This window comes from Cyprinodon tularosa, unplaced genomic scaffold (genome assembly GCF_016077235.1).
Source record: "Cyprinodon tularosa strain WSP-4 unplaced genomic scaffold, ASM1607723v1 ctg691, whole genome shotgun sequence".
Taxonomy (NCBI): domain Eukaryota; kingdom Metazoa; phylum Chordata; class Actinopteri; order Cyprinodontiformes; family Cyprinodontidae; genus Cyprinodon; species Cyprinodon tularosa.
This window is the reverse complement of record NW_024039442.1, coordinates 824,289-848,187: the sequence shown is the minus strand read 5'-3', so window position 1 is coordinate 848,187 and position 23,899 is coordinate 824,289. Positions and strand designations below refer to the sequence as shown.

At 40.8% G+C, this 23,899-nt stretch overlaps 1 protein-coding gene across 14 annotated transcripts in view; it reads left to right on the top strand.

Moving 5' to 3' along the window:
- baz2ba (bromodomain adjacent to zinc finger domain, 2Ba) overlaps positions 1 to 23,899 on the top strand; it is an 83,815-nt gene that overhangs the window by 24,100 nt on the left and 35,816 nt on the right. For 13 of the 14 annotated variants that reach the window (XM_038268052.1, XM_038268057.1, XM_038268051.1 and 10 more), the window contains exon 3: positions 20,833 to 21,021. In XM_038268052.1, the coding sequence (XP_038123980.1) occupies positions 20,835 to 21,021 (187 nt within the window). In that variant the 5' untranslated portion in view covers positions 20,833 to 20,834. Of the gene's footprint in view, positions 1 to 20,832; positions 21,022 to 23,899 lie in introns of those variants that run through there. The other variant, XM_038268047.1, reaches the window with a different exon arrangement.

The window sequence follows — 23,899 nt, the reverse complement described above, 5'->3', positions numbered from 1 at the left end:
CATGTGCCCCGGAGCTACGGTAATTGCAGGTGAAATTCAGCTTCCTCTTTAAAATGCCATCTCTCATTTCCAGTTACCGGCCCCCCTCTGTATCTCTCCTTCTTTCTCTACCTCCCTCCCCCCCTGCTGTCCCCCCCCCTCCTCCCTTGCTCCTGCTTCTCTCTCCCTCTGGCTGTCTTTCAGAGGCGTGTGAATCCTTCAGCCCCTGTCGCGTCTCTCTGCCCCAAAAGACACTCCCACAATGCACAGCGCTGATGGCTGCACAGTGATATCAGCCATGCAGAGGGAAGGGAGGGCCGCTGCTTAGACACACTCAATATGTGTGTTTGTGTTTGAGCGTCAGGGTGCTAAAATCAGTCTGTGTGTGTGTGCGTGAGGAAAAAAAAAAAACAAACTTAAAAAAAAAATGGGTCTGTTTGGAGACGGATAGGAATGAGGATACACACCTGTGTGTGTCTCATGTGTGTGTTTATGCAAGAGAAAAGTGGTGTGCTCTGTGTTGTGTGTTTAAGTTGCTCTGTGTGTGTAGCGTCAGCAAGGCATGAGCTGTGTAGAGGTGACATCAAGGTGAACACGGCGTGCAGAACGCTCTGTCGACTCGGGAGGCAGCAAATGGCTCTGTGGCAGATGGAGTCTTTGTCAGGGAAGAAAAATGGCAGCTCAAGAGCGTCAGAGACCCCCCCCCCAAAAAAAAAAAGAAGTACACACACACAAGTTCAGCCACATACTCTACATATATGCAAGTCAATATCTAGAGATAGAAAAGTAGATCAGCATCCATTTATGTACGTTTTAATGGTCCCTTTGACACAGAAGGTCAAACAAGCTTATTTATAGATGCAACTCCTGCTTAAACTTATAAGTGTATATTTATACTGATATAGGCAAATTTCAACTACTGATGTTGACATGCATGCACCTACCCCCCACCCCCACTCCTCAATGAGATGGACCAGCGGGCATTGACCTTCCCCTGCTTCGAGGGTTCCCTGGCTGTTTGATCAATTATCCCTCTCCCATTGTTTACCATTAAGCAGGAGCAGAGAGAGGAGAGGAGAGAAGGCTCAAAATGGCCACTGTCAGGTGGAGGGATCCATTTCCCTGCCAGCGTGGGGGGGTGGGGGTTAGGGAGGGAGGGGAAGGGAGAGCGAGAAAGACCAATGCCGTGAAGTGTGCTTAGAGAGAAGGGAGGAGCACGAATTTGCTGGCAGTTGGGGATGATGTGACATTATACCGTAGGTACAGCTCTGACGGCGGTTAACATTTGTAATGCTGACATCATCTGCTTAAAAGGCTTCTGCAAGATCTCTAAAGTTTAAACATCCAACCATCAATTATCTGTGCTTAAATCTCTAAAGTGTGTGTTTTTCCCCTCTTTACTCAATGCGGGAGAAATTTAATGTCACGTCTATATAATGATGCATGTATGCATGATACCAGATTACTGCAGGTACACGTCCTATTTTTAGTGTGTAGAGACGCGTCGGGGTTGGGTGGTGTGTGTGTGTGTGTGTGTATGTGGGTGGGGGGGGTGCTCTAAAGGTCAGGTGGCAGAGAGAAAAAAAGGAGTGGGAACAAATGATGCACTAAGCGAATGACACTCTGAGGTCCTGCTTTAATATGTATGTATCGCAGGTTGATGGCTGATTTCATTAGCACCTCTCATTGTTATGCATAGATTGTCCTCCTGCAGCAAAATGAATATTGTATTCACACGCGTGCACACGCTCGCTCTCTTATACACACTGGCACAACAACAACTGCAATTTTCAGGGGATACTGTACGTCTGATTTCTTGCGGAGGGACTTGAAGAAAAGGGTGATGTTTCCACAGGCTGTTATCTGTGTCGGCTATAATTAAAACAATTTACAGAGCTGTCATCTTAACGAAGGTTTCGGCAGAGCCGTGGACAATTGCTGTCAGGTAGTTGTGTGATTATTTTGAGGTCCTCGTTGATAGTGGAAAGAATTATTTTCAAAGTGGCAAAGAGGCTATCTTTGTTTAAATGACTTAAGCAGAACAAGCCATTCTGTGTCTGAAGGCGGAGATTACATTCTTCTAGTTGGTTGAATATGTGTGTGTAAATATTAGCTGGATAACGTCCATTAGTTTGTGTTTATGGTGCACTTCTTGGCATATTGGATGCATAAAGCCAGTGTATAAGGATGCCTGACCGCCCCTTTGTAATAATCCAAGACTGCGTTTCATCTGGAATTCCAGTCCTTAGTGGGTCATGAGCAAATGTTGAGTATGAGATATTAATAGCTGAAGTGGGTGGAAAAAGGAAGAAAAAAAAAACGTTCTGCCTTTTTCCATATGTTTTGCAGGGAAACGGTCCAGATGGATTATCTCTTGGTCTGGAGCTTTCTGTTGCTTCAACCAGCTCAAATCCAAGTTGTGTCCGACTTGCCAGAAACTAGCAGCACACATACACTCAATCCAGTGCCCCCCCCCCCCCCCCCCCCCCCCCCCCCCGCCTCCTGGTCTGAAGTACAACAAGCTAGTACTGATTAACATGTCTAAACTCAGCCAGTTCAAAAAGTCAGTCTATTTCTGCTTATTTCTTTTTTCCCCCTTTGCTCTTGCAAGAAAAACGGATGACGTGACAGTCTTTCTTCCTAACATACCTCACGTTCCTCACAGGCACACAGATATGTTTGTCGCCTTCCTATTTGTTGCCTGAGAAACCATGCTGGCTTGTCTTCTCACATTTCACACTTGGCTTCATCCCCTTAACCCCTAATGCTCAGCCTGGATGGGCTGCGTGACCTCTTGAGTCATGGATGTTAGACTCTTTGGCATCACAAGGGGTAAGAGTTGGGCTCTATTTTGCCCAGTGATTGTAAACACGAACAGGAGCAGACTCTCTTGGATTAAAGATAAAGAGAAAATCTGTTGTCACTCTTGGCAAACGCTTTGTAACGTTTGTTCTCGCGGATTTCACTCATATTTGTTGTTTGCTTTGGATTTAAATCCCTTAGCAATCTTAATTTCATAGCACTTGTTAGCTGCATGGTCTTCTTGTATTTTAAGATCAAGCATTTAGATACAGGCATTCACACTTGGCCTTTCACGCAGAAAGGAAAGGCAAACCGGCCACACTCGTTTCTTTTTTTCCCTTTTTTTTATGCATACATGCACAAAAGCCAAAAAACACACAGGAGCGTAATGTGGTGTGACAGGACGGCACATATTTGGAGTTTCACAGCGTGCTGGCATTCCAGGACGGCGAGAGAGAGATAATGTCAGCGCACTGCTGGTTAACTCCCTGTTTTATCCCGTTTCTGGGCCACAAACCGTGAAGGGTGTCTGTTTGTGACACGCACAGCAACCCATATGCACCCACACCACAGGCCACTTTGTTTCTCCGAGCCAGCTGGGTGACAACAGCTTAAAAGAAATAAAGAAAAAAAAAACACCAATGACACAAAATGCTTTCAGACACGGCTTCCAGCTTAGACAAAGGAGGTGTTCTTCTCCGAGTTTCCTCTTCTGTGAGACATGGTTTCTGGAACCAGGAAGTGTGCCACACTGACTGACAGGATGTAGGATGTGTCACATTGGTGTTTAAATTATGCTATCAGAGGTCGCTGTTTCCCAAAATAGTTTTGTTCCTGATCATATCACTGTGCAAAACATCCACTCAGGGGGAAGGCTTTCTGAAAGTCTTGATTCTTAATACCCCAGTGGTTTTAAATTTACATGAAGGAATCATAAAAAATCACAAAGTCAGCAGTGGAAAAAAAAAGAGCTTCCTCTCTGAGAAAACAAAACACACACAAAAAACAAACCCACCCACACTGCTTTCAGCCTTGTTGTGACTTGTTTGTCGGTCGTTGGAGGATTTAGCCTCATTCCAAAAAAACCTAAACAACCTTGGCTTCCTAAGGATCGGAGCTGGGCACCGATCGGCACAAAAACAAAAAAAGTGGAGACTCTGAGACACAAACTGGAAAAAAAACCTCCCCTCTCTGTATGCATGTCAGGTGTTTGTATGCTATTGTTACTTTCATCATCCGTGTGTGTCGTGGTGTGCAGCTGTGTGCTCTCCAGTTAGTTCCCTGCACAGGGAGTTAGCAGAGTTGCGACAGTGCTCACTTTTCTTTCCACTCCGAGCGGCTCTCTGATTTATTCTCAACATCTGTCTTTGGCAGGTGTGTGAAACCAAAAAGTCCTCTTTCTGAGCCTGTGATAACGCCGTACCACTACTTACTGTTTGGCTCTGTATATGAGAACACATTTCTGGAAAAGAAAAGAAGAAGAAGAAGAAGAAAGCAACACAGAGGGTCCTCCTCTCCACCCACTCTTTGGGATGAGTCACTTTTGAGCCCTGTGTAATCTGAGCCCGTGTTTCATGTGTGTGAACAGACAGACCCTGAGCAATGGTCTTGGTACTGGCTCCCTCTGGGGCAGTGAGTGGGTGAGACACAGCTATCAAACATCAGGCCCAGGCAGCTTCGGTTTCAACTTCACAAAATGAGAAATCTGCTCCCTCCGACTTAGGCAGGGAAATACGGAGAAAACAAGCCGGCATTAATGGAGAACCACGCTCTCCTTAGCGCCTCCTGAAATAATATCAGGTAACAAACCAGGAACTATTGGATCCATAGGGCATAATTCAGACAGTGTGAGAACCTCACTTAAATATTGGTGTGTGTTCAATCATTTGATGTGTAAGCCAGAAGAGTAATTTCAAAACCTGCTTTGACGGCTTCAAAAATGGAGGCTCAAATATTTCTGACTTTTTATGTGGAATCACTCAAGGAAAGTGTGGTGGTAATAGAGTCATGTCACGGGGAGGAAAAAAAGGGCTGTTCCAGTTTGTGGATATTTGCACAGCTTTTCAAAGTATCTCTGCTGGTGTGACAAACCCCTTTAAAGGCACATGTGAGCTTTTAAAACGCTCCTCTCTACATTTGGCCCCTCGGGGGAGAAGAAGTGTTCTGGGCAAAGCTGTAGAAAGTGGGTGCTCAAAAAAAGGTAGAACGAAGCCGTTACATATTAACATGCTTATTCATGAGATTCTATCCTTTAGGTAGAGAATTAAAACTATAATAAAGCTACTTTACCTCCTGTGAAATATTTGTTATCCCTTGAAATTTTCTTGCCTGTTAGCGAATATGAATCTGTTTCCTGCCTTAGTCCTGCACTGACTTAATCATGTGAGAGGATCTTATCCCATGCATTTCTGAGTTATATTTAATAATTTACACACCATTTTGGTTTGTTTATCCCTTTCTGTTTGAGCTAAATCTGAACAAAAAAACATTACAGTTATTAAACTATTGGACAAATTTCAAGTTTGAAGAAGCCTCCAATGAATTCTGCATGCCTGAGAATTTGCTTCTGCCACTAGACATGTTTGTGTACTCCCAAACATGTCAATATTTAAATTCCTGGTAGACAAAGATGGTGACAAATGCAGGAGTTAGTTGTTTTAGTAATGAGAAATCTCTTACTTTAGAGCAGACTTTGGGCGTACTTGCTCAAAGCGACAGGTGGTTTCTTCTTTAGAAAACTGGTCTGTAAAAAAGCCATTTTTTTATCACTAAAAATACCATTTAGTTGATAAAAAAGCTAAAATGAATAACCTTTTCAGCCTTTAAATTTCCACAATTGTTAAATCATTGGGTATTAAAAGGAGTTTTAAAGCTAGATTAGAGAGATAACAGGTAAATTAACTCTGTTAATTAATATTCTTTATAAATAATCAATAATCTCTTTGAAATGGATTAAATGGCAAAGCAAAACATTTTTTCTTTATCTTAGTTTGACACTAAAAATTTCCTAACATCCAAAAATATCATGCAACTTAAGTTTAAACATAAATTTCTAAGATTGTTTATAAGATTGTTCCCTTCACTACATTCATGCATTCATTTACTTAAATCTATTTTGGAAAGCCAGATAAAAACTCCAGCCAACTGTCTTCACTGATGTACATTTTTAAAGCAACTATCGTGCAGAACAGGAACTTCATGGCGTAGAAAACAGTGCATGTATTTAAAGTCTTGATGCTTTGTCTTGTTTTGGGATCTAGCTGCAAACTAGTTTCACACACCGGAGGCGTGTTAGATTTGTTGCCTTATAAATTTAGACAAAGCTGCTTTTTATGCTTTGTTTATACACCGATTACCTGATTTGATTGGAGCAAACATCCTCACCAGGCTTCTACGTCACTGCAGTCAGTAAACGCCCCGAGAAAATGAGTTTGAGAGAGAAATCCTTTAAACACAATTCATAAATGTTTTGCAAAATGATCGGTTTGTTCTGGAGAAAAAGCAAAACTTAGAAATGTTATCCTTTTCCGTTTGACAGTATGTTAACCCCTAATCATTGCTCAAATGCCTTGTCTACATTCCTATTACAAGACTTGCCTATACATCAATCACGCCGCCGTAACTTTAGTTGAGAATATAGATCATGTTTTGTATCTTTGTTGCTGCTCGGTTTATCTAAATGCTAATACTGGGTGTGTTTTATATTCACACAAACAATTTATCATGATTGATTGAAGTTACCTTCAGTATTGATTTAATGCAAACTTCACAGTTCACTCAATAGACTGACATGTAAAAGCTTGCCGTGACCTTTGTGAGTTGCACAGATGATGCTAGCTGATGTGTGCTGTAGGGAAAAAAAAGCAAGCTGTAAAACATCATGACCTGGTTTTATGTTTCTTAATAACAAAGGGCCTCATGCAACATTTTCATATTGTAATCGTAAATTTCTCTTACTCTTTATCCTACTGTTTCATGAACGCCCCACATCAGATTCAACAAAAGTTCTTAACTTCTATAAAGTATCCTCCTAAGCGCGCGTTCCAGAGAAATGTATATCTGCATAATACCGCCTCGATCATTCCATATAAGGGTGTGAATTCCCCTGATTCTCTGAATGAACAAGCAGGCGTTCATTCATAAAAATGGCACTGAAGATGGAGAAGAAGAACTTTAAAATTTCATGAATTGAGGTCCACCGACTGAGAGCTGTGCAGCATAATTTAAGGACCGGTAAAAAGCCATGCAGTAGGAAATGGATAATAAGAGTAGTAAATGACATGCACTGTTATATAATAAGTAAAAATAAAATAAAAGAATAAAATTAATGTAAAAAGAAAAATCATTTGTTGCGAAGACAGTAAATGAAAACTACTGATGGAGGCAAGAGGCTCAACACATGATGTAAATGCTTAATTTGAGTTCAAGATCAACCAAAGCAAAAATATTCTGCTAAATCTCCTTTTGTAACACAGACATACCTGTGCTGTACATCTCCGGACCACGTTTGTCAACCCTTCATCACACTTTCTATCTCTCTCACAAGGCAAAAACATATGCAAAATATTGACGGCAAAACTCTAATTTGACAAAGTCAGACAGATACAAATATTTCGCATTTAATGTAACAACAGGGAGCTGCCATGGAGTGAAATGAATGCATGCTGCAAAAAAACTATCTAGAAATAAGTAAGGATTTCTTAAATTCAGTGTATTTGCCCTCAATTTGAGTAGGTAAATAAGATGGTTTCCCAATGGAATTAGTTTTTTTATTCTTAAAACAAGATAATTATATAATATGCATTTTAAATAAGACAATGTAATAGTTTTTTCTTTTAATATAAAATTTCGTGTTCCATTGGCAAAGAGTCTCACTTACCTGCTCAATTCAAGAAAAAAAATCACTTATTTTGAGAAAAAATTGCTTATTTAGATTTCTGTTTTTGGGAGTACAAATCTCACTGTGATAGGAGCTTAAATGAACTTTCTATCCCTTTTCCAGTCCTGATGTTATTTCAACAGTAGCTTGATCTCTGATTGTTCCTTCTTTGACGAAATGACAAATTAAACCAGCCCCTTGATACCGACATCCAGGTGTATTGACATACACTTCTGTCATCAGCGAATAAAAATGTAGTTTAATATTGCAGTTGCTTAATATATCGTAATGTACGAACGATTTGCGAAAACATTTGTGAGTATGAATGCTTCTTGAATGAGGTCCATTATGTTTATGCTTCTTTACTGCAGGATGTTACGGTGAAGTGAATAAAAGGTCTTATTTTTGACTGGAGTGGTTCCCTTGAACTGTCACTCCTGTTTTCACTAAACCTAACTGCTAGAATTGTGGAAATACAACTTTGCTTCTCTTTTTCTTTTTAAATAAATTTACAGGGATGTACTTTAGTGGGGGTTTTATTAAAACAGTGTTTGTGTTTGCTTGTCTTTCAGTGCCTCTATGTGCGTGGGCTTGTGCATACATGTGTACGTTGTTTTTTTTTAAATTAGTACAACGATATCCCTAGGGTTCCCCCCCCACACATTCTTACTCATTACGAATGCTAATGTCACATTAATAAAATCGGCTCAGATTAAGGTTTATAGCGTGGCCTACACTAAGAGATTTAGCCCTTACACTTCCCACATACTTCAAGTCAAATCACTTTTTTTTTCTTTCCCCCTGTGGCCACACTATTCTCAGTTGCTTTAAAAATGCACTGGCCCCTAGTGAAGCTTCAGAGGCAAAGTTTAGTTCACGGTTGCCAAGGTTTGTCAGCATTTTAAACTGTCGGGCCACTTGCATGCAGGCTTCTCGGCTTCTAAAAGGCAAGTGTTAACTTAGGTACAGCAGTAATGGCTTTTGCACAGGTCCGGCTAATGTAAACATTGCGTTAATGTGCTAACAGCAGTTTGTAGAGCCATGAGCTGTTAATCATTGCTCAACAGAGAGCCTGTTGGGCACAGCAATATTATACCGGAGAGTTAATCAAAGCTATAGATCCCCTTTTTATTCGGGAAACATTTTTTGCTAGCTGAATCTCTAATCATTCGCTCTTTCTGCTGAGCACGTACTGAAATATCAGCCGTCGTGTTACTGGGGGTCAAATAAAAAACTGCTTTCAGATGTTCTTATCAATTAGACACTTTCTCTCTGTGCAGATTCATGCCATAATATTGTTGCTTTGTGTGCACTTGTGTATTGTTTGGAAAAACCTGAGGTTTAAGTTACTATTTTTTTTTCTCTAAGTGATTTATCACTTTTGACCCTTTGATTATCAATCTAAAACTTTAACTGTTGACTATGATAAGAGCCTTTTTTTTTTTTTTTACTTTCCTGGTGTTCTTACTTCCTTCCTCAGTTTTATACAATTTTATTTCAAATCATAAAAAGGGTCCAAGCAGAATAAGAGTGCAAGATTGGGTTTTTCTAATTAAAAGTCAGCGTTGTAAAATTGATTAGATTATGCTAATGAGTGGAGATAATATCTTAAAGGCAGTGTGAGGAAAAGAGATAGAGGGAGTAGAAAGGAGTGACAGTCCAGCCGCCATTACAAGCTGCTGATTTCTGCCGAGTGCTTCATAAAATGTCAGAGCGCTTCTCCCTGAGCAAGACACTGAAAAATGGCAGCGCTGTGATGTGCTGGCACCTCACCTGCTGCACTGTGTGTGTGTGTGTGTGTGTGTGTGTGTGTGTGTGTGTGTGTGTGTGTGTGTGTGTGTGTGTGTGTGTGTGTGTGTGGAGTGAGAAACAGTGACAGTGTGTTTATCTACGAGAGTGTGTTCATGTCTGTCTGTGTGCATGACTGCGTGTGTGTTTTCACATCTGTGTGTGCGTGCGTGCGTGCGTGTGTCCACGCTGGCCTCCCTCCCATGTTGCAGTGAAGCAGAACAGAGCGTCTGACTGCCTGCTGCTCTGCCTCCATCTCTGTCAATACAACACCATTCTCTCCCATTCGGTCATTTTCACATGTTCAACATTAGGGCGATGCACCCGTTTGAGCAGAGGAACACGGTTGACTGACATGTCGGGTTTAATGCCGCTGGATTTTGGCTCATCAAAGTTGATGCTCCCAGATTTTCGTTCTAAAACGTCTCTGTATCTTTTAAGACCTCCGCCTGATCTCTGTATTTGAAAAACTAATGTGAGCGCATTTTCTCACCGCTGCCTCGCATTAAGTGCATGTTTAACTTCATTGAGCATTTATCTGTTTGCGCGGAAGAGGAAGCAAGGATCTTTTATTATTTTCTATTTTAATGAAGTCATTATTTGCAGATGTTATTGATGTGGATTTCAACAGAAAGCATGAAGTAATAAGCAGTGCGAAAGGGTGAGATAAGAGAGACCAGGCTGGAAAAAGGTGCCAAGGTGACAGAGGTGTGGAAGGAAAAGTGAGAGCTGCAAGGAGCTTTTTCATTTAATAATGTTAATCGCTAACTGAGCTGCTAACTGTGTAGAAAGGGTGGAAACCCCCCCACCCCCCTCAGTACTAATACTACCAGCCTTCTCAATTCTGCTTTTCTTATGTGTTGTTAAGAACTACTGTGAGAACAAATGTGGCACTGCGTAAATTACACTGTGCTATATTTCAGGAGCTGATTATATGTTGTGTTATGAAAATTGTGAAAATGAATATTAGAATCATATCTATTAAATGAATCATGGTTTATTGATATATGTGCAGCAGGGGTTTCCTTTTATTTCTCTTTAAATTCAACAGTTTTTTTGCTGACTTATTAAATATTAATTTGGTTAAAAGTCTACTGCTACAGCAACACAGAGCTGAATAAGGTAGAAAAGTTTGATCATAGAAGTGAAACAGCCCGAAGCTGGAACTGTGATCGGCGTTGTAAAACGAAAAACGGTAAGCCGCCCTGGACGTAAAGAGGGAGGAGATCATAAGGAAGAATAGCAGGTTGTAGGAAACAAGTGGAGGAGAAAGAAAAGAGTGTGGACTGACAACAGGTGAGCAAAATGTGGTGGTAAAAAATCCTGAATAAAGTCAATAGTTTCTTAAGCAGAGGTTCTGAAACAAAACTTCAGCTCTAAAGGTTGTTATCTGGTTTTGTGTCGGTCCATGTGTGTTAAGGGTTGGAAAGGTCTGTGTTGTTGGCTCGCAAACATGGCAGTTTGTAGTCTGCTATGCAGATAGGGGTATCAGACAGCTCCACCGTACAAGACGAGGGGGGCGGCTTTCAACCTTCCCTTGATGAGTATAGGTTGTTGGGTTCACATCCACCTCGTCTATCCCAGCCACAGGTTCATCTGACGCACCGAAACCTGGCTTCATCTGGACCAAAAAGTCCTTTGCCTGTAACTGAAATCTGAATCAGACTGACCTTTTAGATTTTGAAATCCTGAGTCACTGATCCAAGTTTGTTGCACCAAAACACTAGTTAACAAAATGACTGTATCAAATGTCTCATAGGTGAATTCATTGATGTTTACAAGGTTTTAGACATGTGATGTTTTGGGGATCTTTGTGGCTCAGCAATAGGAGTTTTCTGCAAATAAAAAGGTAGTGAGGTTGTCGGCTTTTCCCGGTTCATCTCAGGTGTGAGGCACTTCAATTACTTACTTATCGGTGTGTGCTCTGTCCGTGTGGCTTGGTGAATTCAACTTCTGTGTTAAAGTGCTTTGAGTGGCCAGTAGGACTAGAAAAGCAGCACATAGGTTCAGTCCATTTAGTAGTTTTATGATAATCTAATGTCAGCTGAATGACAGAAGAAGTTGACCTGGATCGCAATCTGCTTTTACAAGTGCTGATAAAGTCATAATGCTAATGTGAACTACAGTAAAAGCCTGATTTCCTCTTGTAATGCATTCCTTAGCAAAGCTTGGATATACTCTTCAGCTTCCTCTAAGGATCCTATAAATCAACTAGATCAAATAAGCAAAATACTTAGTAGTAGTAGTTTTTTCATCCTAAAATAAATTATCAGGACTTCTTATTTAGACAAATTTTCTGAAGACATCATGGCAGACACTTAAACCTGCATCAATCAAGATAACGAATAACCTGTTAAAAAGTAAATGTGGTTGATTATGTTAATCTTTAATCCTATAACTTTTTAGTAAAGTTACTTTTTTAGATAATGCTGCTCTATATAGTTCAGAAAACAAGTCTTTAAAATTGCTGGTTTCTGCTCGAGTTTAAGAATATTTTAGTAAAATCAGAGATCCAGCTAGCTTCTGTTAACTAATATTAATTAATTTCCTTTTTTAAATGCTATTAATTGAATGAGGTCTGTGATGCCAATTATGATTTTGTCCAGCTCTAAGTACTATAAAGCACACAATTCTTTTGTGTGTAAACTTTGTTTTAATAAAAAAAATGAGACATACCAAACTAAAGGAATTATAAGATAATCCTCATAAATGCTTCCCAGCCTTTGGCCTGTTCCTGACCTGATTTGACTCATATTGAAACAAAGAACATGAGAAATAATTCTCAGTTTTGTTTTTATTAACATAAACAAATAGAGGGATAAAATTGTATGTACTGGAAAAGGGCAAAACAGGGGAATTGTTAAATATTGATCACAAAAAAAGGGAAACTCCTAAACCACTGTTTACCAAAACCACCTGTCCTAACATGCTCCTCTCTAAATAAGAGTGCCAGAGTTCGTCTTATCTTAAAATAATAGCTGGTGCAGACAGATGATTCTCCGTTATTGAACAGTGACTCAGCAGTCTCTGTCTAACATACATTTTTTGAATTAAAATCAAATGTAGTTATTTTTTACTTTAGGGAAAAAGAGTCCAACAAAACAAACTCTTATTATGTTAAGAAAACTTTTTTAGAAATGTTCTCAATTCACCTTTGAATGTTTTATCTGTAATAAAGATGGATGTTCCATCTTCCGCATCCATATAAATACAGATCAGTGATGCCATGAGTTTTGCTAACAGTATAGAAAATGTAATGCAGTAATGCAGTAAAAGTATCAGTGTCTCATTTTGTTTTTCTCCAGCAGTCTATTTCAAGCCTATGAGCAAAAAAATAAAATCAGCTTTTTTTGCTAGCACTTAGAAACAAAGCAAAACCTTTTTGCTACTGTACCTCTAATCAAAGTCCTGTCACATTTGCCCAGAGATCTCTTACAAGTGGATTTACAGCGGAATAGGACACTAAACACTTTCCTCTCATGCATATGGACAAAGAGACTCCTTTAATTCTTACATACAAGTTCCACTGTTCTTTCGCTGTCAGTTTATTTAGCTCTTCGACATGCATCACTTTTACATTATGCATATCAAGAGTACCACCTTAGCCCATTTTTTGCTTTTCATCCACTCTCCTTAATCCTTAGGATTCTTTTATATTACATTTTTATCAGTTATTTAGTCTTTCCTCTTTGTCCTGTCTTTTATAAATCTAAAGCTTTGCAGAATGATTAAGATTTTTCCAGAATTTCACTTACAACAAAATACTGAATTATGTCACATTCATTTTATTTAATTATAGAGGACTGTGTTGATTTAAATGCTTATTCTAATTACTCAGAAAGCTGGGAAGCCTGGGCCTGTTATTTAGTGAAGATTTGTTCTTTGTCTTCTGTTTTAGGTTTTTGTATTGTTATTTTAATAACATACTAGACACGGAATTGCTAAGATGAAGGAATATTAACACTTCTTTTTGTTTAATTACATTGTTTCTGCATGGTTCCCATAAGGGACATTCGTCCCACTAGTCACTGACACTCAGCTATGTGCCACTGCTGATCTTTTTTCTTTTAGAAATAAAACATCCTTGCATTAAACCTTAATCCTCCCGATAAATCAGTCTCTCTGTCAAGTGGTGGGCATTTCATAGTGTTGAGTAGCAAACCTTGTAGTGCAAAGGTTAGCCGTGTCATGTCAGGTCACATTTTGAGGTGAAAGGCTGCTGTAAGTTTGTTGTACACCGAACTGGTATCGAAACACAACGTTTCAAACAAAGTTGCAGACTCAGTTGGTGTGAATCAGCAGTTTGACAATGAGTTACAGAAGGTGAAGTTCCATAGAAAGTAAAGTTTAAAGTCTAGTAAAGATAACAACTCGTTGTTCCTCCCTGTGTGTGTGCATACATATCGAACAAACACAGAACTCTCTGAAACACGGGGACGGTGTATGCGTGTTTCCAAACTGCTCCAGAGTCATTAGTTTCTTATAGACGCTGTGCGGCCAATGACAAACAGATCTGGTTCAGTCTGTGCAACAGGAAAAAAAAAATGAAATAAGCAGCGAGACAGACAGACAAGTGTGAGGGGCTAGCAGAGGGAGAAGGGCAGATTCATCAGGGATGATTGCCTGATGCACACTTCTGGTTTTTTGATGTGAAGACCCCGCTACGTTACCATGGGGAGAATAATTAGCTTTGGCTGGATGCAGATGCGAACGAGCGGAAGAGATGAGAATTTTATTATTTAGCTTACTTTATGATACTTAGAATGGTTGGTTTGGGCGCACTTGTACACACAAACCCACACACTGGCATATTTTCTCTCCTAAACACATGCACACACACAACACGCCTTATAACCACCTCTTTCTCTTCTATTTATGGCCAGGAAATGGGAGTAGTGCTGTGTCTGGTTGAGCTGAGTAACACTATTCTGTCACACATAGGCTTGACATCAAACACAAGTGACAAGCCTATCCTATTCCCCTCCACCGAGTCATCACCATGTCCCAAAATCACATTATTGTCACTGGGAACCCAGCGGAGACGGATGGTGAGTAGGGCTTCTGATTCCCGCCTCTGGCATCTACAGTATGCTTGAAAAGGCAAATAAAGCCATTTGGCAAGAGATAATTTCTTGTCTGTTCAAAAATATACAGAATGTATGTGGCACGCCTTCTGCTTCTTGCTTTCCCATCTAAAGCCTCTTATGACTATATGGTTACACACGTGTGAACTGAAAACAGAATGGAAAGTCTTTTATTGCTAACGCCACACTCAACCATATCATTACCTTTTCACCCTGGCAAGTAGTAAGCCTGGTAAGCTCCAGTGTTACATGGAAACAGAAAAGCAGGCAGTGGTGTGTCTGTAATAGGACCTGTGGCCAGAACAACTGCCAAGGCTAGCTAAGGCAGGGTGAGAAAGCGTGCCCACCCCCTACATGCCCTGCTCTGCCATCTGTCACTGTGCAGGAGCAGTGCCGAGGGAGGAGTCTGACTCACTCTAGTTGTTGTCACCTAGATGGGCCACTGGGTCTTGCTGCATCTTTGTACCCCTTTCATCCATTGGCACCATTTGCTGCTACCACTGGCAGTCTTCATTGTGATGTTTATATATATATATATATATGTTTAAATAATTCAGATCTGGATTTTTTTAACTATTTAAAAGTAATCAGACAGGTGATGATGGTCTTTTACCACTGTATTAAAGAATATGATACTAAGAGTTTGATAAAGCTAAACTATAATGGATGGTGTTTTCTTAAGCCCCAAAGCAGAATATGAGCAGGTAATGGGGTTGTTGTCTTTTCATACTTTAGGAATATTAATGTAGGTCACATTCATCTGTCATAATAATATCAACAAGAATGACTGGCAAAAAATCTGGCAACGTTAATATGTTAAATTATGTCTTGATATAGTTATGTTAATATTTAGAAGTTTGTCCTTTTTCAGGCCTTTTCAGGTTTAGATTTAAAATTATCTTTTGGTTTTTACCGACATGGCGTCCTGAAATGATCCGGCCACAGTCCGGACCTTAATGTGTGGAGGGTGATTAAGGTCAGGGTATCAGAAAGCAAACCTTCAAACCTCAAATACTTAGAAAATTATCAAAATTAAATTTTTTTCAATTTTTTTTTTATTGCTAATTACTAAGAAGGGTATATATACTTTCTGATGGGCCAATAACATTAAACTGCAAAAAAAGAAACAAATATTAAAGATGGTATTTTTAAATTTTCAAAAATAATAGCCCTCCTTCTCATCTGCGTCGATTCTTGTCAGAAACAAATTGAAAAACATTTCAACATTTCAGATCTACTGGACCAAACCGTCTCTACTTTCAAATAGTTTGTGTGGTTATATTGTGGGCACTCATTTAGAAAAACAATATTGATTGATTGTGTTTACATGCTTTGTATTCGGTCTGAGGAAATTCCTCCACGCTAACTGTTGCCTTTGAATAGATACTGAATTTAGCATCTAAAATAGAATGCTATCAGTTCCAAGCTTAAAGGCTTGGAGTACCTAAAAAACTTTAGGTTTATAACCTGAAACATATAAACCGAACTCTGCCTTATAGTCCTACACCGTAGGAAGATTCTTTGAAATACAGGCTGAGGTTATTGCAAACTTCTGTTTTATTTTTGAGAACACAAAAAGAAGCTAAGAAAATAAATCAGATAGAAATACAAGCCAAACCTGGATCTAATCACATCCATAAAACAACTTTAGCAATCGCTGAAACATTTATTCTACTTGTTAAATTAAAGATTAATATGATTCCTATCTTTTCCTAAACCATTGTTCTGATAAACTGAGTGTTGTGTGTGCGTGTGTATGTGTGTGTGTGTGTGTGTGTGTCGGTAAGCTGAACCTGCTGTTTGTTATACCATGATGTAACCAACGCTGCTAGTATGCTATTAAAAGTGAACTGATGCTATTGTGTCATGACCTGGATGTATTGTCACCCCTTATATGCAACCGTCTTATACTGACCTGTAAAGTTGTACTATGTACTGTTAATGCAGCAGGTCAAAAAACTTGTTGACAATGAGTACGATTTCTTTTCATGGCATTGTTTCTTTCTAAGACTTCGACTTGACTTTGAAGCAGAACTAAAGCCAAAACAATAATACATTTCTATAAAACTTTACTGTTTGTCCCAACTGAACCTCACTGGTTCGTAACTTTTTAGATGTTCTCTGGGTTGACATTTGATACCGGACAAAGTCTGTAACTTACTGCTAGAGAGACAGCTGGTTATGTCGTTTCCTGGCTTATGGTGCTGCTACATGAGGGGTGGCTTCAGAAAAAATGCACCGAGGGAACTTGTTCGTGCACTTTGATGTAAGCAAGATGAGCTGACATATAAAGAATTCATTCCCGTCTAACATCCACATCCATATGCTGATGGTGTGTCTACAGAGAGCGGCTAAAACAACTACAGAGCTTCCCTGAACTACAACTAAAATATGTCTGAATCATTTTAGTGCCGCAGAAAGTCATCCTGTGGACGTGTGGGTGTGTGCTTAGTGAAAGATCCGTGAAAGGTATTGATGTCACCTGATAAGAAGAAGAGGATTTTGATATCACACTGACAAATTACCGTCCTTTTATGGTTTCTGTTGTTTTTTTTCAAAGAGGCAGATTGGCAAAAAGTGAACAAACATCTCTGTGTCTCTTAAATGCAGCTGCTGATTACTCACTCCAGTGCTTTTTGTTGCCTGTAACCCACAACATGACACACTTGGAATGTTGACTCGCTGTTTTTCCCTGTTAGCTGCTCAGTGCAGGACTCACATGAAGTGGGGTCTGAGCTCAGAAACAGTTGGTGATCGCAATAAAAGGCAGGAAGTAAGCGATCCAAAGGAGAACGGTGAATGTTGCAAAAGCAGTGATCATATAGTCTTTGTCGTCTGTGGCGAGGAGGAGGAGGAGGGGGGGAACAAGAAAGAGAGAGAAAGCTGGGAGCCACCGTGTGTCTTTGAATGAGGTCAGGGCATCATGGGGGAATAATGCATTTCCCTTCTCTTGCGCCAGGCGCTCCTTCCATTACGGCTGGAGAAGAGACATTGTGTCCACACTCTGATTACCACTGATCCATGCTGATGACTCTGTTGGCGGATTATCTCAGTTAGTATCAGCCATCTGTTACTGTGTGTACGTCGGTGTGTGTGTGTGCACGTGTGTGTTGATGGGTAAGGAGAAAAGGGGCAGGATTGAGACACACGGGAGGTTTTATAGTTTAGGCTGTGACACACATCCAAACAAACCCTTCCACAGGCGTCGTTTTGTGAAACCATTGCATTTGTAATCAAGCAGTGTTACATGCAACCCCCCCAATATAAAGCATATCTGCCAGCATTAAATGCATGCACGCTATCTCTCCCTTATGCTATTGTGCCCTCCTTTTTTAGATGCGACTGACAAGTGAAGGCTCTTATATGAAGGCCACATGGAATCATAAAAGCGCAGAGCTGTTTATAGCAACAGTATCTCCTGAAGGGCCGCTGCATCCAGCCACTATTAGGTGCGTGCGTTGACAGCTGGGTGCTGTGTCGTATTTGTGGACGTGACTGTGAATCCAGCACTGGAACACATCTTATAAATCATAGTTCATCCATTAGCATAAATCCAGCCTCTCCTTGCATCTGCAAGGACCTGCTGTTTCTGGCTGCAGCGCACAGCGTTGATTGGTTGCTGTTGGAGTCAGATTGATTTAGCCGTTCATGGAGATTATACTGTTCGCCTTATTCCACCACTGTTGTGTGCTGTTAATTACCTATAAAATCAAGCTAATTCCGATGCTAAATCCATTTTAATTTCTTATAATTAAGTCAGGATTGGATCCTTAAATACCTTGGCGCTCTATTATTGTTGCAATCATTGTTGTGGCTATGCGTTTGGTGGTATATTGCAGAGCTCAATCTTATTATTGTTATTAGATTTAATTGCTCTAAGTGATCAGATTGTAGTTGTCAGAGGAAGATGGACTTGCCTCGTAGCCCCCCCCCCCCCCCCCCCCCCCCCCCCCCCTTGCTGTCCTTTCCCTCTCCATCTCTCATCCCAGAAAGAGGCCCTTTGAGAGATGGTAAGAGATGAGAGAAGATGAGGGGGAGGGTAGCTCTGCTTTACACCTCTGCAAAGGAGGGATTGGTTTTTTGTTGTTTGTTGGGGGGGGGGATCAATTCTGCTCACATCATCACGTTTTGACAAGGCGAGGCATTAAGTGCAGATATTGAGAAACGACAGGAATAGTTTACAGCCAGCGCTTTATCTTCTCTGCTCTTTTTCTTTACTTCTGCCCTTCTTTTCTTGACAAAATTAGAGCGCATTGTCTAGTTTATTCTCCTTCTTTCTTTCTGTGTGTCTTGGTTCTTTCCTTCTCCCTGAAAAGGTGGGGAATGATCTGCTTCACTTACCAGCTGACACCACGTACGCTCGCTCGTCCTCGGAGACGCGAGCCTTTTGTTTTCATGTGCATTATGATAATTACGAAGGGCCACAGCTCCTCTTCATTTTCATCACGCTCTTAATGATACTTAGATTTGTCATCTTGAGCATTTATGGGGGAAGGTAATATCCTTTTTTAATATCGCGAAAGATTCTTGTTGTTGTTTATTTTCCTTGTTTGTCTTTTTTCACCCGAACCTGGTGTTTAAAAGGTGACGGTAGAAGCAAAACAGCTTAAAGTGTGACAGCCAGTGATGGTTCTATATAATCTGGCTTAGGTGAAAGACTAAAACTCTTCGTCTTCACTCACCCAGAAATGTTATCCCTGTAACTAATATGTAACACTAACTTACTCACAGTAAAGGTTAGCAATCTGGCTTTTTTTCCACGCTTGTGCTGTCACCTTTTTTAAAGGGTCCAGTCGGAGGACCTTTGACCTTACTCATAATTACACCGCCTCCATCTTTTCCTCTGCAGCAGTGGCCGTCATGGCCGCCCAAGTCCGATGGCACACCAGCCTCCTCCCCGCGGACTGCAGCAGGTTTTCTTGTCATCCGCGCCTCCTCTCTCCCTCTCTCCCTCTCTCTTGTCAGTGTTGCTCCTGGCGAAAGGCTGATACTTGATATTCAGAGGATAGCAGCTTTTGTCTCAGAGATTTAATCAGTGGCTCTGCTCCCACTGCAGAGGGGCGATGGAGGGAGAGGGTGGAGGGGTGGCAGGAGAGAGGGAAGGAAGGAGAGATGGAGGCAGAGACTGTTTATGTGTAATGACACAATAACAAAGCCTGCCTGTAAAACACAATCTGCAAACTGTGCTTTTGAAGGGGATTTTCAGCCCTGGATTAGTGTCAGGCAGAGGGATATGGAAAAAGAGAAGAGAGAAAGAGTCAGGTTGATGTGATAGACAGGGGAGGTGATTTTGTGTGTGTAGTGGGGGGGGGGGTGAAATCAGAGTATGTATATCCAGTCATGTGAGTGTGTACGTGTTTGTCATTTCCTTTTAACTGTTTTGTATTTATTCGGCTCCACCAGTCAGCGGCTGTGTGGGCACTGACACATTGTCCTCTCAGCTGTAAGCAAAAGGGGATTAAAGCCGACAAATATGAGTAAAATATTTGGCTGCCGAATGACCAGAATGCCTCAGGTGAGGGCTTATTTAGCTGCTTGGTTGGTAATAGCTGGTTTGGTGACTCTTTGAGACTGTTAATGGAAAGCCACCGAGTTGTTTAAAGCACACCTCCAGTAAAAAACACTTCTATTTGGTTTTAGCTCCAGCTCAAAGGACCTGAAACAATGCAGTCTTTTAAGGCCTCAAAGAGATCCTCTTAGGGTTGGGAGATACTTGCTTTGCCTCCATCACGCAGGTGTTAGGAGAGTTTTTTTTTTTTTTTCTATTTTTGTGAAACACAGGTGTTGTGATGAGATGCACAGGTGCGCAGGAGTTCTGCCGATACGCTCCTGCATATCAGGGAGACGGAGAATGACAAGGAAAAGTGACAAATGTGTTATTTGTATATTTGAGCTGGAGTTTTTTCTCTGACCCGTGTCGCTCTCTACACACCCCACTTCAAGGACCCTCTGCTGCTGAAGAAACAGTTCTTATTTATTTTGCATCAACTCTAAAAACCCTGCTTTGCTTTTCTGTCTGTTATCACAGTCCTTAAACATGTCATCCTCCGTCGTACCCCATATTCAATCAATAGCTGCTGGGAGCCAGTGAGCATGGCTAAATAGAAATATTGTTCAGGGGAAGTGAGATGTGAAAGGAAAAGTGTCAGGGTGCGTTGTGTGTATGCATGTGCGTCTGTTTGTGTTGCTGTGTGTGTGGTGTAGGTGTGATGTGACGGTATACGTTTGTGCGTGTCGAGTGTGTGTTTCTGTGGATGTGCTTTGCTATTGTAACCCTGCTGATTGGATTGTGTTTGACAGATATGGAGTCTGGAGAGCGGCTGGCCTCCCCTGCGCCCACCCTGTCTGCTGCTCGCACCTCCTCCCCTGCGGCCTCTTCTTCCTCCTCCTCCTCCTCTTCTTCTTCCTCTTCGTCATCGCCTGCGCCCCACTCTAAGAGCAGCCTGGCTCCAAGTCCTTCAACACTGGGATCCACCCTCAACACCTCTGGTAAGAAACCGTCCCCCCAATATGTCAATCTATCTGTCAAAAAAAATCCCGCACGGATTAGAAATGCCGACACACAATACCGAAAAGTGTTCCAGCATCCATGAGAGGACTCTAATGTGGTCACTTACATGTCTTGATATGATTCAGAATTCTCCTCATTTCTTTAACATGAAAAACGAGTTTCCGCAAGTATTAATTATACAGTTATTTTGCAGTCAGTGTGAATACACCTCTCTCCTAGCTTCGAGGATTTTTTTTTTTTGTCCTGACAGCTTGGGTTGCAATTGAAAAGCTGCTGCATTAATGAATCCCAAACAATTAGGGGGCTCTTTTGTGTGAGAAACACACACATGCTTCGCCATGTCTCCTGACAACCTTCAGCTCTCTGGCTCCAGCTGCCTTAGAGTCAGGCTCAGCACGCCACTCCGCACGCATGTGTGTGTGCTTGTGTGTGTTTCTACGTGTGAGATGGAGAGAAAGAGCCTCTGCCTGCATGATTTAACATTTGTTAGCCACTCAGTGTCTAGTCAGCCCTGTCCGGCCTCCAGCTTCCTTTCTGTGTTATGGTCAAAGCCATTAGGCAAAATGGAGTGTGCGTCGTTGTTTTTGTGTACGTGTGTGTAAATGTGTTTATATTTCTAGGTGTTATCCTGACATCTCCTCTCTGCTCATATCTCCTAATGCGCTGCTGTTTTTCTTATAGTCCTACTTTATATCTGTATAAAAGCAACTTTACACTCTTACTGCTATTGCACTAAGTTGGAAATATGATCTCCAGCATTCTCTGTGATTGTAGTGTGTTTTTCCACCCTTGCTGTTCCAAGTAGAGGAAGTGGGAGAAAGCAAAAAAAAAAAAAAAAAAAAAGGCTCCTTGTGTTGTCGTTAGGATCTTCAGTGTTGCCCAAAAAGAAGAAGAAGCCATTAGGAGCATCTTCCTCTTATGCATTATGCATCCCTCTTATCCCTCTGTACTTCTATGTGTGCTCAGATTTTCTAGATAAGCGATTTTTGGATTTGGATGAAAGGCTTAGAGGCAGAGTGTTGGCTCTAAACTTTTACCTACTTTGTGAGAATCTAGCAAGCTAGTCTTTTTTTATAGACTCTATGGGAAGGAATGCGTACAGTAGTATCTAAACTCTATTTCAGATATTTGCAGTGCAGTGTCTTACAAAAATATCCAAAGTAAACCTCTTTTATATCTTTTTTTCACATTGCAGCAAACAATCTTCACATAAATACAGTGTTATAGACCAATGGAAACTAGAATCTAATTGAGAAGTGTAGGAAAAATGATATGGTTTTAAAGATTTTATTGTAGATGAAAATCTGAAAACAGCAGCCTGTATTGCTATTTTCATCCCTTTACTTTGATGTCCTCAAATGACCTTCAGTGCAATCAAGAAGTTAGGCCAATCAAAAATTATCCAAAAAGCCAGAATCAACTCTGGAAGTGACGTAGAGATCCGCTGCAGCATCTATTGGTCAGCAAGGTCTATGAAGTTTGTGTTTTAAATAGGGGTGTAAATAATAATCGTTTTGTATCGATGCATCGATCCAAAAGCCGACGATCCGATGCATCGACACGTCCGCAAGAGAATCGATTCATGTTTTTTTTTTCCTCCGGTCTATTTTTATCCATTTGCTCCTGGGTGTAATTCCCCCTCCCGTGCTGCGGTGGCGCTAAACCTATTATGCCCTCCTACCGCTCTTCCTGGTTATACTCTTACAGCAGTTTGTTGCAGCAAGCTTGACACAGACATTTTTAAATTATGCTCAGTATTGAAGCGTGGTCTGGGCTACACGCTGTGGGTCTAGATACGGCCGAGGCGATGAGGAAGTGGGGGCGAGTTTAGTCCGACGACGGAGGGACAATGGGGAAAAAAGAGCGGAGATTCAGCTGGAAAAAGGGTCCCAGCGGTCTCGCGCACCTCGCTCTTCTAGCGGGTCGAACTTCACGAGTTGTTTTCCGCAATTTCGGTCATAAAAACAAAACAAGCCGGCCTCCTGTCTGCGGCACTGTTTGCAATCAGCTACAATCTGGGAGAGGTGCAGCGTCTCTCAAGGGGGCGGTGACGTCGACACTGGAGCCTTCTTCTTCTTCTTTTATTTAATGGCGGTTGGCAAACAACTTATAGGTGCATTACCGCCACCTTCCAGAATGGAGTATGGACCAGACAAATTATTATATTCTCCCTAAAATACCCGTTCTTCTTAGAAAATAAAAAATACTACCAAAAACTACATCCCCAGATGACCTTTGAAACAATTTCCTTATATCTAGTTTATTTTTATTCCTGTCTAACTCTCTACGCAACATCTCTCTTTCCTGAGTATATTTATTACATTCTAAAAAAATATGTTGGACAGTTTCTCTGGAGCCGAGGTATTGCATTGAACTCATTACACTGATATTGTGCAGTATTTTTGCAGTATTTTTTGATGCAACTTTTCTACTTCTGTTATTTGCTGTTGTTTCTAAAGAAAATGCATAATGATATTACAGCTTTCATTGATTTATTTCAAACTTGAAACTTTGTTTAGCCTGTAAGGTGTAAAAAAAAAAAATAATAATAATAAAAAAAATAACCGATTAATCGATTAATCGAATCGAATCGAATCGTGGTGTATTCTTGAGTATCGAAAATAATCGAATCGTTGGTTCAGGAAATCGATACTGAATCGAATCGCCATGATGGATGTGATTTACACCCCTAGTTTTAAATGAGTAAAAAAATGTGTGAATTGTGGCATTCATTAACCTTTAACCGTCTTTATTCTGATTCCCCTAAATCAAAACCAGCTGTAACCATTTGCCTTCAGAAGTCACCTAATTAATAAGTAATCAATACAGCTGTTGATTGATGGATTGGAGAACATC